This window comes from Physcomitrium patens, chromosome 22, assembly GCF_059467195.1.
Source record: "Physcomitrium patens ecotype Gransden chromosome 22, ASM5946719v1, whole genome shotgun sequence".
In the NCBI taxonomy this organism is placed as follows: Eukaryota; Viridiplantae; Streptophyta; class Bryopsida; order Funariales; family Funariaceae; genus Physcomitrium; species Physcomitrium patens.
In genome coordinates this window covers 1558037-1574124 of record NC_143431.1, presented here as the reverse complement: position 1 = coordinate 1574124, position 16088 = coordinate 1558037, and the positions used below count along the sequence as shown (strand labels likewise).

General features: G+C 38.1%; 3 protein-coding genes across 8 annotated transcripts; 1 reads left to right on the top strand and 2 right to left on the bottom strand.

The window, feature by feature from the left end:
• Positions 1–948: 948 nt before the first annotated feature.
• LOC112274786 (uncharacterized) lies at positions 949–3484 on the bottom strand. Its single transcript, XM_024504550.3, has 8 exons — positions 3369–3484; positions 3018–3192; positions 2844–2900; positions 2459–2551; positions 2229–2307; positions 1829–1953; positions 1527–1670; positions 949–1299 (listed from the first exon to the last, which is right to left on the bottom strand). Exons 2-8 carry the CDS (start codon positions 3141–3143, stop codon positions 1060–1062), a joined length of 864 nt encoding a protein of 287 aa, XP_024360318.1. The 5' UTR covers positions 3144–3192; positions 3369–3484; the 3' UTR covers positions 949–1059.
• A 2431-nt stretch (positions 3485–5915) lies between these two features.
• On the top strand, positions 5916–9346 carry LOC112275083 (uncharacterized). Of its 6 annotated transcripts, none has more exons than XM_090246034.1 (6): positions 5916–6512; positions 6920–7373; positions 7693–7755; positions 8112–8468; positions 8665–8709; positions 8894–9346. In XM_090246034.1, the coding sequence occupies exons 2-6, from the start codon at positions 7295–7297 to the stop codon at positions 9043–9045; spliced, it is 696 nt and encodes a 231-aa protein (XP_090102160.1). In that variant the 5' UTR covers positions 5916–6512; positions 6920–7294; the 3' UTR covers positions 9046–9346. The 6 variants fall into 6 exon arrangements, with proteins under 6 accessions (XP_090102160.1, XP_090102161.1, XP_090102159.1 ...); XM_090246035.1 differs by having other exon boundaries at positions 5918–6475; XM_090246033.1 differs by having other exon boundaries at positions 5918–6475; positions 6773–7373.
• A 543-nt stretch (positions 9347–9889) lies between these two features.
• On the bottom strand, positions 9890–11935 carry LOC112275084 (uncharacterized). Its single transcript, XM_024505082.3, has 3 exons — positions 11496–11935; positions 10908–11202; positions 9890–10778 (listed from the first exon to the last, which is right to left on the bottom strand). Exons 1-3 carry the CDS (start codon positions 11824–11826, stop codon positions 10364–10366), a joined length of 1041 nt encoding a protein of 346 aa, XP_024360850.1. The 5' UTR covers positions 11827–11935; the 3' UTR covers positions 9890–10363.
• Between the last annotated feature and the right edge of the window lie 4153 nt (positions 11936–16088).

Below are 16088 nucleotides of genomic sequence, written 5' to 3'. Positions count from 1 at the left end.
TTCCATCACAATGGTGAAAGAAAAGTTTGAGCAAAAGAGAAAAGAAAGAAGGATCCATCTCTTGCAGAAAAACAATCATGTATAGGTAAAATGCACAAGTCAAGAATGATTCAAAAAAGATAGCTAAAAGATATATCTATTTGCTTGAGCTAATTTTCTAGGGAGAAAATATGTCACATGAGAGACAATGAGAACATAGACCCATAACTTGGTGAAAATAAAGTCGAAGAACTTGAATGCTTCAAAATAGATCATATAATGTTTTAATACAAGAAAGAGATGTTTTCATTAGTCATGTGGAAATAAAGAATACACTTTTTGCACAAAGCTTTGTGCATATATAATAGTGGGTCATAACAACATTGGGCATTTGGTTAAAACAGCATGATCATTATCTGCCCAACTAAGTTAATCTGATTTCCAAACACTTGAGTGTCCAACTCAATGCTTACATAATGTTTTTGACAAACTAATGGCTATTTAATGGCACAAGCATATTTAACATAGAAGAAAAGAAAAGAAAAACATAATAAAACATAACTCATACATTTATTTCAAAATACTAGTTTCTTTTAAAGTGCACTTCCAAATATTAACACCCCACAAATCAATTTCAAGATTACAAAGTTTGTTATTTTTTCTACCCAATGCTTAGGTTATGTAAAAAATAAAGAGAGTAAAGCTACTTATATCCTAAAACCTAATAGGTGGATATAATAGCAATAAACCATGCATATCTAGTAAACAATGGAACATATTCGCATGTATACACACACAGGGGAAGGCCACCAAACAATCATAACTGACAAATTAAAGAGTGACTACCAAGGACACAAGCACATGTCAAGTTAAGCTTTCGAACGAAAGATAAGTTTATCCATTGCAATGAAGATTCTTCAGAGATGATTATGGCGCAATCCGTGAGAATTCCCAATAACGAAACCAGCATTTATGAAGTTTTGTTTTACTGGATTGAACAATGAGTAGGCACAACATTCAAAATGCACACTAACGTAATCGAGTTGGCTTCTGAAGCCTCCAGCCAGTGATCCAACAAACTTATGAATCAGGATCCACACTTTCTGCAGCAGCTATTTGTAGGTCTAGAGCAGGAATATACGTCAATGCTATCTGCTGGGCTACTGATATCATGTCAATGATGGTGCTGGGTTCCAAGCCCTCACCTCCCCTCTTTGTAACTCCACATACAACTCCTTTCCTGTTAACAGCCACTGAAACTGCTGACCTCATATGTGACTCTTCTTCTGCGGTTGCATCCACAAAATAGCTCTTCCCCACCTTCACAATGAAAAAATAAAAAGAACAGTATAACCATCATTTGTGCCAAGGCTATATCTCAAAGTGCGTATATAAATGAAAACCTATATTATAAGCCTCAATTGCGCTTACTTTTTACATTTAAAATTAGTCTGTTTCCATCACTCAGATAGCTCTGGTCATAACTAGAAGTTTGAATTACGCCACAGAAATTGCAGGAATGGATTTGAATCAAGATGGTAGCTTACCTTTGTGAGAGTTATGATAACAGGGGCATTTGATACATCCAATTGAGAGGACTCCTCATCATCCACTTCAATTTCAGGATCCTCGTCTTCTGCTCCGCCGGCTACAACTTCCACTTTCGGTAGACCAGTGTTTCTCAGAGCTGCCTGGACATTTCAAACCGTATTGAGAGTATACGTTTTAGTGCCAAACATTGTAACAACAGTATTTTGAATGCAAGGCCATCTCGAAAATTTCAGGTTTCAGAACATCCGCATTCCTTATCGTGCACCTCAATAGAAGAGAAAGGAAGGAGGATAAACACCTTAACAGCAATTGAAAGGGCATCTAATAAGTTCCCGTCAGAGCTCAGTACTAGTCCATCAATGCACAGCACCCAACACGTCTTCCCATCCACAATTCGTAAAGTTGATAGATCAATCGCAGCGCCTGAGTAATTCAACCCAAATTCAAAGATTAAAGATCCCAGAGACAATTCTCGATATTCACGGACTCGTGGATGTGGTATGACAGGAAATAGTATCTTGCTACTCCACCAGTAAAAATCCATGGGAAAGAAGACAATTTACTCAAACTCAAAACCCACTTAAATCCAGTTGATAAGGGCAACTCTACAACTTCCATTCTTGATGGCGACTGAAAAGTGTGTTCAAATAGATCAAGCGAAGAAACAATCGAAATCTCTCGACTAGCACAGCACTAACCAGAACCATTAGGACCTCCCAGAAAACTCCGCTCCAAGCCTCTTGTAAGCTCCAGCGACAGTTCCTCTCCTCCTCTTCCCTTCAAATCGTTAATAAAGACCATCAATTCAATGTAGTGGCACAAAGAACGACATAGATTAAGCGGGTTCATCATTATCCACTGCATCACGTTATGAATTGGATAGGCACTCAGTGTAAAGTCAGTGATTAAAAAAATTAATGAAATATACCTCAAATTCAGGGTTGGCAGTCGGTGAACATTCAACCTTGATCTGCATTCCACCATGTGAGGGCCTGCCTTTAGGAGGGTTTCCCAGTTCGGCCTGCCAAGTTAATCACATTAGCTGTGCCCCAAGTCTTAAGGCATCAATGACAACCAACAGAGTAAGAACACTTATGTTTAACATAATCTTTCAGTCTCCACCATCAGTACTAAACACAAAGGTGCGTAAGTGTATCCCATCGCTGTCTCAATCACTTAGAGAAGCTGAGAACCACAATACACAACATAAGCCACATACAAACTAGTCCATATCGGAACTACAAACGTCTGCAACTCAAAACTAGCATGCACAAGAAGCTTCTAAGTGGCCTTCAGTCAGGTCAGTGGATTACCTTAACACTAACCATCACATCCGTTCCTCCCACTTTACATCGTGAAGACCCATTAGCCTGCAGAGAAACAAACAAAGAAGAATTACAGAGCAGAAAACCAAATATTCACAAGCCCCGGGAATAAGCTACTTCACATTACATTCCGTACAGTAAAAACTAACGTGAGAGAGTAACCTGAGGGATGACACCAGTGGTAATGGCGATATTTCGGAAATCTAGACGACCACGGCCATCTGAACGGAGGTTCTGCGCAATGCCACCCTCGATGTAGCTAACCTCTGCTGCCGATATAGCCCCCATGCTGTCACCCTGTCCTGCCCTGGTTCTCTACTCCTCCATCCCCAGATCCCTGTGGGCAAATCAATTGCACAGACCGACTCAGTCTACGCCTCTCACACAGTAATTCCCGAGTTATTTAATCGAATCTCATCGATCCATGCAATCAACAAATGAGTTCAATCCTTCTCCATCAAGTGAATGAACGACTCGCGCAGCAAAACTTCGAAGAGAATCGGTGAGTCTCACCTCCTTCGTCAAATAACACGATAACCCAGCTCCAATCTGCTCTTTCCACGGCAATGCCACTCCGCCAGATCGTTCCCAACTGCCTTTCGCACCTTCACGGAGCTCTGGTTTACGATTTTTTTTTGAAAGTCTCGGCAACTTTGTAGCAGGTCGAGTTTTAGGGCTTACGGTCACGGCCCATGAACGCACGCGGTTATAGGGTCTCGAATTCCTCTGCATAGGGTTTAGGGTAAAACCGTGTCATATGTTGTAGAGCTCTAAGATTTTTGAAGTGATCATAATCAGTTGAATGATTACACAAATAAATGGGCGATGTCGGTTATGTTGCGTTGAGGTGATTATTCTTTTTTAACATTTTGTGTGTTAGTATTTTTACTTGAAAAAAAATATGAGAAAAATATCTCAGTAACACCAAATTAATATGAAATTATTGTAAGAAAATATGGACATTTTTTAATTCTTTTTGTCATTAATTAGCAGAATTTAATCAGATTCTCCAGGTGTGTAAGTTATTATATGTGTTTATTTGTTTAACAACTTGCAACAACAATAGACTTCTTGATACTCTAATACAAGTACAGATTCTCAACACCACATGATTTTCCGGCTACACAACTTGTAAGTTACAGTAAAATACATGATGTCTTGAAAAAATTGATTGAGAAACTTTGTAGATACGGTTATAAAAATGCATTGAAAAAATATTTTTATTAAATTTCTAATGCTTAACAAATGTGATGAATCATGGGGTTTTTATATCTTACCTTTTACAGTACATACATGTATTAACACTAACATTCAAATAAATAGTGTTATAGCTTTTTTCATGAATTGTAAACAATAGCATATGTGTGTGACTGCATTTGTTATCATTCTGTTTATTTACTTAGAAACTTAAATATATTAAAATCATTGTACACACAATGATAGGTGGTTTTTGATGGTCAAATATTGTTCATACTATGATTAAGGCACATATTATTATTCAACTGATGTTGGTTATTAACTATTTATTTTATTTTCAATTTAAAACATTTACAAAAAAATTAATTTGTTTTTTTATCATACTAAAAAAAAATACTTTTTTTTTGAGGACTTATATATATATATATATATATGATTTAAAATTTATTAAAACTTCAATATTTGTATTCAAGTTAAATTTTGTATTGAATAAACAAATGTGCAAACATTTTATATGTTGCATCAATAATTTATTGATCTTAAAACTAACTAGTTATGTGATTTGTAATATTTATATTGTTTCATTTTATAATGATTTTTATATTAAAGAAATAGTATTTTAAAAACCTAATGTAAAAACATATTGCATATAATCAGATTTTTATTTTTCACAATGAGAATTTAAATTTTGACACTATTTGGAATATTAAAAAATCGTTGGCATTTCATGTCAAAAATTATTCATAACTATAATCTACAATATCTAAAAACAATTGTATTGACAACAAATAAAGTTTTCATATAATTGGTCCAACAAAAAGACATGCCTCTCACTAGTATTGTTACAAAATTTGCAAACAAGTCTCAAATTGTAATCAAGGCATCAATATAAGCATGTGAAGTTAATGAAAAAGTCTTTGTAGATGGGATTGATGTGATTGATGTGATTGATTAGCGCAAAGGGTTATCACAATAGCATTAAAGGCTAATAACACATTATAGGATTAATCCAAGGAAAATGAGTAAAACTTGTACTCATCAGTACCATATTTTAATAACATATCACACAAGCAATTTATGATAAAGAGTCAAAGAATGCAACACAACAACAATGAACTTGTAGCATAAGTTAACAACATGACACAAAAATGATGTATTGCAAAGAATCATATAAGGAAACAATGCAACAATAGATGACAAAGAAGAGAGCAATAATCAAGGCAAAAAACAAAAAACAAAAAAAACAAAAAAAACAAAAAAAAAAAAAAACAAACAAACAAACAACAACAACAAAAACAACAAATATGTAAATATTAAGATTAGGTAATAGCCAAATCCAAGTTTAAACCCTTAAGTGGGGTAACAATCAAACCCTCACCATTGCCCAACCCCCAATCAATAGACATGAGAAAAAGGCAAGAGAATGTAACACAATGCTAAGCAAGGAATGAAATAAATACACAAAAGATCACAATTCTACAGAAAAAAATGATTTGAGAGTAAAGAAGAAGATGCACTTTCTTGTCAACATTACACAATCCCCCACAGAACTTTGTATGTCAACAATGAAATGAAATACACTAGAATACGAATAGGACAACGATTCTTTTAACACATATTTGTTTAATGTAGATACCGATTATTGCAACTACACAATAGCATCATCCTAAAAACGGTCATAGTCATCGAGTCAGCTATTGACTTTCGTCGACTGTAGTATTTGTTTTTAGAAAGCTGGGAGCAAACGACAGAACCAAGACATCTTGGATCCAGAAATGTCAATTAGCGACAATAATTGGGGAGTCTGAATTCGCTGATTATGAGATGGGATCTAGTGTTTTCTGAACCTTCATTAACTTGCTAGGGAAGTTGTGAGCACCCAGTTGTGCAGAAGCTGGATGCTCCAATCTCGTCATGGCGCCCCGATCAGTTGCCGTCGTCGAAGGAGCAACAGCCCAGGCGTAGCACGGCGAATCCCGACGTCGATTTGCCTGCCGCAGCTTGCCAACGGGATTGTGACCAAGTTGTGCACAACACCAAAGGCACAGTTGACTTGGTCATTTAAGTGGCCACTCTGAACGGCGCCGCATTCGGAGCTTCGTCGGAGCATGGCTCTCTCGCCTCCGCTGGAGCCGTTCTGTTAACGAATTTTAGCAACCCCCTGCGCGATTCCTTTGCCGGTGGTGTTGATGATCGGAAGTCTTAGTATTGACCGCGTGATAGTGGCGGCAAGTTGCGAGAACTTCCTTGGTGGTCGTGGACACTGGTTTTTATTCTACGATGATGTGTTCCTTTTTCAGTCAGTCGGTTGAGCTCAGATCTTCTGGACAAACCAGCTGAAGCCTCTTCGCACCGGCGGCCGTCCGCCTTTTGTTAGGTTTGCATACACATCTGGTGATGAGATTGCCTCTCGTGAAGCTGGGGTGGGTAAAACACGTTTGGTGCGTTTGTCTGGAACTGGTAATTGTCTGAAGTCGCCGCAGAGATCTGTTACTGTGAGCTCGGGGCAATAATTTAGCGTTTTGTACCATAGCAATCATTCACTTTGAAGTCTTCAAGTTCTGTTTCACAGGGTCTTGTCAGCTGCGGCGAGGAAGGATACGCGGTGCACTGTGTTGCCTGGTCTTAGCTTCCCGCTAGTGTGTAAAGCTGAATTTCGGCCAAACTTTGCTGTTTCTGACAATGTGGTCTGGAACTGGGTTGTTGGAAATCCCTCGCAGGTTGGTGTGCGAGTGGGTTTGGTGAACATACGAGCTCCATTTTTATAATAGTTATAACTGAAGCGTTGAGCTCGGGTAGTGTCCTCGCATTCTGTGGAGGGTTGTGTAGTGGATTTTTCTTACAGGTTTTGGTTTCTTCTGTTGCAGGATACGCCATAGCTATCTGAAGCAGGTCGAAAGCTAAGTTACTTTGCCCACGTTGGGTAGTGTAGATAGTCCGCTTGATGTTCAAGCGTTTGGAGGATTCTGTGGGCTAAATTTTATTATTTTTCATTTTAAGTGGCGAATGTCGAAGACTCCATGATGCCCACAAAATCTCTAGTTCACTGCGAGAGTGTGATTCATAGTCGGCGTTTTTTCTGGGCGAGTTTGTGACGCAGAGTGCCAGCTCGCGTTCGTTAATCTATTTGGACGAGAAAATACAGAACAGGGGTCACACACTAACTAGAGGCATAAGAGCACAGAGTTTACCGGTTTCTGAGAAATCCAGGTTCAAAATCAACAGGTCTAGGAAGTCTTACAATGGGGAGTTCGAAATGGCCGGTGCCCTTTCTTCTGCTTATTCTCTCCGTCTTGTCTGCAGCTGGTGCTACCCACTCTGGTACGTTTACTACCGTTCTTTGAATTACAACGTTACATTCCTAAGCTATTCTGGTGCTATCTAAACCCTAAACCGAGAGATGTTACTTTTTCTAATTTAGAAACCGTGTGCACGTTTTGAGGCCGTGAAGTTTTATGCGATTGATGCATGGTACCAGTCCGTCTTCACATCTCAGTCCCGCGACAATGAGCTCTATCAGTCACCATGAAGATCAACTCACAAAGAAAATCAGACACATTGTGCTTTGGAGTAGCTAATTACATTACGATTTGCACTCTAAACTTTACTAAGAGATTTTTCTTCTCTCCAATGTTTACAGTGATCGGAGATAGAGCTGTGGCTGTTGGCGGACGTCGGGGGCTACTGCAGTCGACTGCTCCTTGTATGGATCGTTCACACAAACTTTGTCCCATAACTTTGATTTCAACATATTAGGAGAGTTTCTGCAGCGATTCAGGCTACGTACTTGTGATTATTTCTTCACCACAGGCAACGCACAGCTGAAAGCAACCCATTTGTGAAATTACCATATGAATGACATTCAGTACCGGGTCCAGTCTTTGGTTAATCGCACAAATACGTGGCAATCATCGTGCAAGGTTTTAATTGATATTGTGATGAAGGTTTTGATGGATATTCCTGTGAGAGAACTCTTTGCTTAGTATGGACCTTGTGCCACTCTGCTTGAAGAATAATTCGAAGTGGTACTGAGTTCTTCTTATGCACTGTAATTGATAGCGGTGCCTCCAGCGACAGTTGAACCTCCTCAAGTCGCAACACCTCCTCCAGTTGTAACAGAACCTCCTCAAGCAGCAACACCTCCTCCGGTTGTAGCAGGACCTACTCAAGCCGCAACACCTCCTCCAGTTGTAACAGAACCTCCTCAAGCAGCAACACCTCCTCCGGTTGTAGCAGGACCTACTCAAGCAGCAACACCTCCTCCAGATGTAGCGGGACCTCCTCAAGATGCAACACCTCCTCCAGTGGGCTCCTCCCCTCTAGTGGGAGGAGCTCCTCCCCCAACTAGTACCCCTGGTGCAGCACCACCTACAGGTCTCGGAGGTCCCACTTCTCCCCCGCCTACAGGTCCCCCGAGTAAGGATTCACTTACCCCACATTCAGACTTCAGGATAAGCAGTGAATTCTTGGTATTTCCCAGTTCAGAGTAGCGAAATCAAATGAGGTTGACGGTCGCTTCAACTATGACTCGCAATCTCCAGAGCGGAGATACGATCCTAATCTCATGTCTAGTCTGCGGCAGTTTGCTTACGTCTCACCGAATCATTTGCAGGACCTTCAATTGCCCCTTCTCCCATCGCTCCAGCTCCTGCCCCATGTACGCTTTTTAAACCACCTTTACTTGCTAATCTATGCACGCTGCACTTGAAAGTCACCTCGATGATGCGCATGCTAGGAAGAAGAAAGTATATCATGTTGTTTTCGTGATCTTTGCGGTGATCCTGTGTGAGAAGCCATCACCGGATAGTTTGGCTCAGACTTCCTCCCTGTGTATGGTGCAGTTGCGATTACGCGACAGCAGCATTTGAACGCGATTATAGCCGGCTCTGTCATCGGAGGAGTGATCTTGATTGGTGCGATCTTGCTCTTCTGCCGCTGCCGCTGCTTCCGAAGGGAGAAGGCGATGCCATTCCAAAGGTTGCAGATGACTTAATCGATCGATCGATCGATTGGTTTGCATCAGATGTAGTATCCATCAATAGTAACTGCAAACGGTGATTAGTGTTGGACCCAATTGCATTGTCGGTATGTTCCGAAGTTCATGATGCACCGTGTAAGCCTTGCAGCATGGATCATTGTGCGCGAGAAGGGACCCCAACTAGCATTTGAATTTTACGAGGCTGAGAATTTTGATGATGGTTTTGTCAACTGTTTATGTCTAGATGGGCATTTGACTACAATCCCAAAAGGAAACTTGGAAGAAACCCAATGCAATAAATTCTGGTTCAAGTTCATTCTGTCACCTAGGACATTCTATTGAATTTAGAATGTGCATAGTTTGTGCAGATATTGTATTTTGTTCATTTACTCATCTCATTCTTTGGCATGAACTTTTTAAAATCAGTACATGTAAGTGTATATACACGTGTACTATACAGAACATTGAGATGGATTCATTACATTTTTACAAAATCAAGCTTATTAGGAGCCTTTTGATTTCTTTTAACAGGTTCAAGTTTTACTACCAATTCTAGCTTTTAAACTTCCGAATTTATATTATTCTGTGATTAAAAGTAAAGTAACGATTGACTTATCAGTGCACAAATTACCAAACCATTATTGAAGTAGATACAATTTGAAGAACATAGAACAAGAAATCGTATAACAAACAATAGAATCTGATTGACCATCTTAACTAAATTATACTCAAAGTAGCCATCTTTGCATTCATTTTTTATTAATATTCTGACATTTTTGCTATTCATGTTTTTTTTCAAACTAGATAATCCTTTATACTGACTGCAAATAATAACAATTACAATAATAATAGAAAACAATGATGGTTAAAGTCTCAAATTTTTTTAACATTGAAAGAAAAAATAACAGATCATTTATAGAAAAAATGAATCATACAATTCTTAACCAACTATGCTACACACATCAGATTTTCCTTCATATGTACATCAAAAGTGTTCTGTTGCTACCATTTTCAAGCAACCGCAAGCATGTCTCATGTCTCTTAACAGGAACAAACTGCGTTTGAAGATTGTTCACTTGAATCCAGATTAAGTACTCGTAGCTGGGAATCTGATAAAACGGCACTGTCGTTGCGTAAACGCACCTGAAATCAACACTGGAGCTTCTCTTCTAAAACCTTGCTCAATTTGAGCACAACAGTGAACCTCCTGGGTCAAGGTCAACAAGGACAAACTGGGCAGTCTAAGTTTGCTCTTTTTCCTACATCTAAATAAAAAGAAAGGCCTTACGTCTAACCTTGTGTGCATGATTCAATAGGCCCTCATGCGTCTATCTCAACCATCTGAAGCTTTCTTCTGATTGAGGAAGCGTAGGATCCGCCACATGAATATGGACAAAATAAAGAGAGCAAAACCAACAAAGAGAGCCTCTCGAATACCTACACTCACTACTAAGTTAACCAAAACACCTGCCAACAAGACACCCACAAAGTTAGCTGAAATGTTCTCCCAGAATGACATCCCCAGAATGGATGCTGCGAAAGCACCCGTCCAAGCCCCTGTTCCAGGAAACGGAACGGCAACAAACAACATGAGCCCAAGCCATTTGAACTCTTTAATAGGCTCGGCTTTTCGTCTTGTGTTCGTAACGATTATATCTACCAATTTCTTTCCACCTTCACTACTTGAGGCCACGTAATTGAAGAGCTTATCCAAGTAAAGCGCTATAAAGGGCACAGGTAGCATGTTTCTGCATGTTCCCAAGACAATCATAAACCCTCGTTACTTCATCTTGTTCAAGTTCATATGCATCAATCGACATATTTTAGAAAACAGAGAGAAACAGCAAACTGTCAAAGATTACAAAGAAGGGACTCACCCAATTACAGCCAATGCATAAGTCTTCAGAGGGGCTAACTTCATCCAGTAACCAACTGGTATGGCCCCACGAAGCTCTAAAGCAGGAAGGCAGGCAACTAAAGCCACAATGACTTCATCACCTAAACCTGATCCTCGCAGGAACGAAGCCACCTTCAAACCGAGGCTAGAACTTCCTATGGAATGCTCAGCTGCTGAAGCTACAATCGCATTTCCAAAAAGTGCTCCAATTATGATTGGAGCTGCCACCATCACATTCCGGATGATCTGTGCCTTGAACAATTTGGAGGAGTTCCCTGGAAAGCCAATTAATCAGCACATTATTAATCACACCAGCATCAAAAAGACTGTCACACGACACAGGAATAATTCCACAATAAAAAAATCAAGAATGCACCCGCACCAAACATGTTACCACAACAAAGTGAGAACATATGACACTGCACACAACTACGAGTTGCAAAACCTAACAAAGAATCGAGCTGATTCTGGACCATTTTTCACAGCGATGAGCTGCAGATATTGACGATAAGAGGTAGTCTGATCTGTGAGCAATGTGTGGTAAAGAAATGACTACACCCCAGCTTACCAAACCCTATTGCCGGTGCAGATACAGGCTCAGGGAGCAATGTGACAGACTCAAAGGAGCCCGAAGAGGAAGAAGGTCCGTTCGATTCCGAGGAGGCACCATATCCAAATTCATCCGGAGCGTAGGCATCCAACTGACGAGTTGTGAATCGAAGGGGGCGACTGCTAGCAGCCGCAACAAAGGATGACGACGAGGAGGAGGCAGCAGAATTGCTGGACCTGACGGAGAATGCGCTTTGGGTCCAGGGCGAGCGCGAGAGACGCGAAGGACAGGCGAGAGAAGGAGAGGCAGCAGCAGAGACCGGGCGAAGAGAAGTTGAAACCTCTGCCATAGTCCCTCTGAGATTAACAAATCGGCTGAAACCCAAATTGCAAGAGCGCGATGGATTTGCAAGGCGAAGCACGATGCGGTGCTGCAGAGCTGAACGAGGACGACGACGACGGAGGGTCGGACGAACGGAGACCGCGTTTTGTCCAAGCCTGGATTGCGCTCTATCCGACGCTGCCGCGGAAGAACGCAAGCGCACGGTGAAGCGCGGCCTTGGAAGATGACGCCGGCAGCTGCTGTTTGCTGGGTGAGCTTTGAAGCAGCGTCGTTACCCATTACCCGGGGTCTCTATAGTTTCTTCCCTATGCACAGGATTTTGGTTTTGTGATAGAAATTAATTATATAAGTATAGAGTACCCAATAAGAATTTATTTTATTTGTCTTAGATATGCTTCTTGAATTTTAATAGTGTCCCTTTGCAAGCCTTGTGTTTCAGCCTAGATACAAACTATAATTAGATGGGATTTGTTTTTGTTTGTTTGTTGAATATAAAAGAAAAGAAAAGAAATAACAAAACAAAATCAACACAAAGTGATGGAAACCATTTTACATAGCTTAGTAATTTCAAGATCATATGATGATGAAGCACAAGGAAACTTATTTATTTGATATATATATATATATATATATATATTCTTTGATTTTGATATTTGGAATGTCTAGAGTTAAAATAACTTGTATTATTATTTTAAGTGAATTAAGACATTGGTTTTCTATTTTGCTAAATCTATTGTAATCATTATTATTCTTTGAGTATTATTAAAATCATCAAAAAAGGTGATTTTAAAGTTGACAAGTTCTCAACTATTTCAAAGTTGTCAAGTTGTTGATATCCAGAAATGCTAAAATAACATCTTCTTTGTATGAACTTGAATATGATATGTCCAAAATAATTTTTGAATTAATACATTAATATCAAATTTCTATCAAATGTATCTATAAAATATTCTTTTCTACAAATAATTAATGTCATTACTAGTATTAAAGATATAATTGATATCACAAGTCTTATTAAAATTAAAAAGAAGCATATTGCTATACTATTTTTATATTATTATAATTGATAAATAATACATGTACATCCAAATTTTGACATTTTATAGAATCATTTTTTTATTTTCCATACTAATGTTTGTTTTATTTTAATATTAGTATTTTCTTCATTTACCTTATTTTTAATTTACATATTATAGTTGCAATAATTTTTGATGTTTATACATTTAAGAATCAAGTATACTTGCTTTGAATGTATATGGAGTACTTGTTAGAAGTTACATCAATAAGACTAATGTTATCTATTGTTGTTTGTCAAAAACCAAGTCTTTTAACAAAGCTTAAACAATAAGAAATTGATGAAATTAAGTTGGTACTTTTTGCATAAATTAACATTTTATGAGCTAAAATAAACCTCTACTAATTGAAAGTTTATTCTAATTTATAATAAGTGAATTAACTAAGTAGATTCTAAAAATTTTAGTTTTTTGTTCAATCAAAATTAATTCACACTTAAAAACTCCTTCAATCACCCAATGTCAAGGACACAAACTAGAAGAAGATATATAAACTTGTGGAATCTGTGTCAAAATGAAAGTAAAAAAATAGAAAAAAGTATGTATATTTAAGGAAGAATTAGATAGGCTATTGCCAAAGACTAGAAAATATAAGACTCTTGAAATTAGAGTAAAAGCAAGGAAGCAGTTGACAAGAGTGAAGAAGGCCTCACTCTTCCTTCTTTATATACTACTTAATTAAGAACTATGTGGCAACATGCTATATGATCTTTAATATGCATCCAACTTACAAGACACATGTCTAATTTACAAGACAAGTTTCCTAGGTGTGTGCCATATGTCCAAATTGTATTACAAGTGGTCAACATGTCAACACATGGCCTCTTTGATTGCCAAGTTTTCAAGCTACCAATCACCTATACACATGTATAAAGGCAAAGCAGCGTCTATAAAGCTTCTAGAAAGCTTTCTATAAGATATTATCATATTTATCTACTTTCATTTATTTCTACCTATTCTTATTATCTAAATAATTATGAGAATAAATATGTATGTCTGTGATATTATCTCCCCTTCTAGAGACGAGTTCCATGAAGAGCGGTGATTACATGTTGATAAAGTCTAAGATGCGTCAAATTATATTTGCTACGTACTCTGATCTTTGTTTCTTTCAAATGTAGTTGATAGGTCCCTACAATCAACGATAATGTTTCATACCAAGGCAAGAAGACTATCCAGATATTTGATCATTATTAAGGCCTTCATAACTTCTTTCAAACAAAACATTAGGAATACCATCAAGAGTGGTTTCTACTTCCAAAAGTATCACTAAACACTTAGAGTTCCTTCCACGGTTGTGGTACCAAATGCATTGTATCTTGCCATCTATTCAAGGAAGAACATGTCATTCCTGAGGAAATTCATCTCAATTTTGTCATCTTGAAGGTTGTGATAGTTGTAATGTCTCATTTGGTAGCTCAACAAATGATAGCTCTTGAGTTGAACCTGCTGGTTGTTGGTTCTCTATCTCCTAAGTACTAAAAAATCCAAAGAAACAATGATACAAGATAGAATGAAATTTCCATTAGACTTGCTTTGCTTTATAGTAAAGAATTTCTTGACTTTTCATCTTGATTTTGATTGATGTCATTGATGAAAAGGTTTAACTTTGGTTAATAAATTTGCTAGATTCCTAGATGGCTCCCATGTGCATTTATTAATATTACATCTATGCCAATGTACTAGATATTCTAACCTATTTTGGCATCGCCTTGAATCTAAGACTACTTCCACCTCAAATTCTTCATTATTGTTCACTTCTATAAGAGGTGGTGGCATTTGTTTCCTTCCTTGTATATCTATTGTCTTATATGGCTCAAGTAAAGACACATAGAACACATGATGGATTTTCATAGACTCCGGTAGGTGTAATCAATAAGCAACTAGATTGATTTGTTCACAAATGGGAAATGGTCCAAGCCTATGATAATCCAACTTGTCACAAAGACAAATAGTTTTAATATTATGACAAAGTAATCATACCTTATCTCCCATATGGAATTGAGGTTGTTCGTTATGATATACATCTGCATTGACTTTTTGTCATTCTTAAGCTTCTTTTAATTGTACCTTCATTATTCTATGTAGCTTTGAAAATCAATTTGCCACATCTTCCGCTGTAGGATTATTAATTTTTAAAAAGTCAAAGTATCAAATTATGGATGATAATCGTAATTAGCAAAAAAAGTTGTTTATTGAGTAAAAGAATGTACCAAATTATTGTAAGCAAACTTTACCAATGGCAAAAGAGTTGTCCAATCATCTTATTGATAGTTGATCGTACATCTCAAATACTACTTTAAAACTTGATTTACTCTTTTTGTTTGTCCATCGGTTTGAGGGTGTTAGGGACATAATCCTTAGAATCTTCTAGAGACAAGTTTCTAGAACCTTCTAGAAGCAAGTCTCTGGAACCTTCTAGAAGCTTCTTAGTTGATAGAAGATGTTAGGAACATAGTCCTTAGAACCTTCTAGAGATAAGTTTCTAAAACCTTCTAGAAGCAAGTCTCTGGAACCTTCTAGAAGCTTCTTAGTTGGTAGAAGTTGCTTGAAAAGCTTCCTAAATAGGAGTATATATTGGAATCGAGGCTGAAGAGTTCTTCAGTCTCGACAATACATCTCTTGGAGCTCTAGCTCACCTCTCTAGTATTGTTCTTGTATTCATCTGATTAATCTAGTTCTTGTCAGTTCTTCTTGAACTTCTTGTTAGATCTCGAGTTTATATTTCTGTGTCCGTGACAATTTGTCGAGACTTCACTCACCTCAGATATCAGAGTTAGTTTCTTCCTCATTAAAGTGCAGATTACCCCTCTGCTTGGAAGTGTACTAGCATTTTAGAGGTTGCGGATTACCCTCCTCTAAACTGATACTTCTTTTGTTACAATATTGGAGTCTTATTCTTCTTAGAGAGAGTGGATTACCCCTTTTCTTGAAGCTCTTAAGGCATTTTAGAGGTTGGAGAGTACCCTCCTCTAAACCAATATTGTCTTCTTGTAGAGTCATTTTTGTCCTTCTCTTAGAATGGCCAGAGGTTAAGATATTAGTATGACGAAAAGTTCGGAGTCTAAGTTGGATGCTATCATGAATGCCTTCGCCACATTAACGCAAAGAACTACAGAGATTGAAGGAGTCATTGTAAGGCTTCATAATGATGGAGCATCTGGGATGGCACAATCTAGGTTGCACCAGCCTCAAA

Coding starts and splice junctions, on each gene's coding strand:
- LOC112275083 (XM_090246034.1), top strand. CDS start 7,295: ATGGGGAGTTCGAAATGGCCGGTGCCCTTTCTTCTGCTTATTCTCTCC. Junction 7,374..7,692: donor AGCTGGTGCTACCCACTCTG/GTACGTTTACTA, acceptor CAATGTTTACAG/TGATCGGAGATAGAGCTGTG. Junction 8,710..8,893: donor CGCTCCAGCTCCTGCCCCAT/GTACGCTTTTTA, acceptor TGTATGGTGCAG/TTGCGATTACGCGACAGCAG.
- LOC112275084 (XM_024505082.3), bottom strand. CDS start 11,826: ATGGCAGAGGTTTCAACTTCTCTTCGCCCGGTCTCTGCTGCTGCCTCT. Junction 11,203..11,495: donor TGCACCGGCAATAGGGTTTG/GTAAGCTGGGGT, acceptor TTGGCTTTCCAG/GGAACTCCTCCAAATTGTTC. Junction 10,779..10,907: donor TATGCATTGGCTGTAATTGG/GTGAGTCCCTTC, acceptor GGGAACATGCAG/AAACATGCTACCTGTGCCCT.
- LOC112274786 (XM_024504550.3), bottom strand. CDS start 3,143: ATGGGGGCTATATCGGCAGCAGAGGTTAGCTACATCGAGGGTGGCATT. Junction 1,671..1,828: donor CCCTTTCAATTGCTGTTAAG/GTGTTTATCCTC, acceptor TGAAATGTCCAG/GCAGCTCTGAGAAACACTGG. Junction 1,300..1,526: donor TTATCATAACTCTCACAAAG/GTAAGCTACCAT, acceptor TTCATTGTGAAG/GTGGGGAAGAGCTATTTTGT.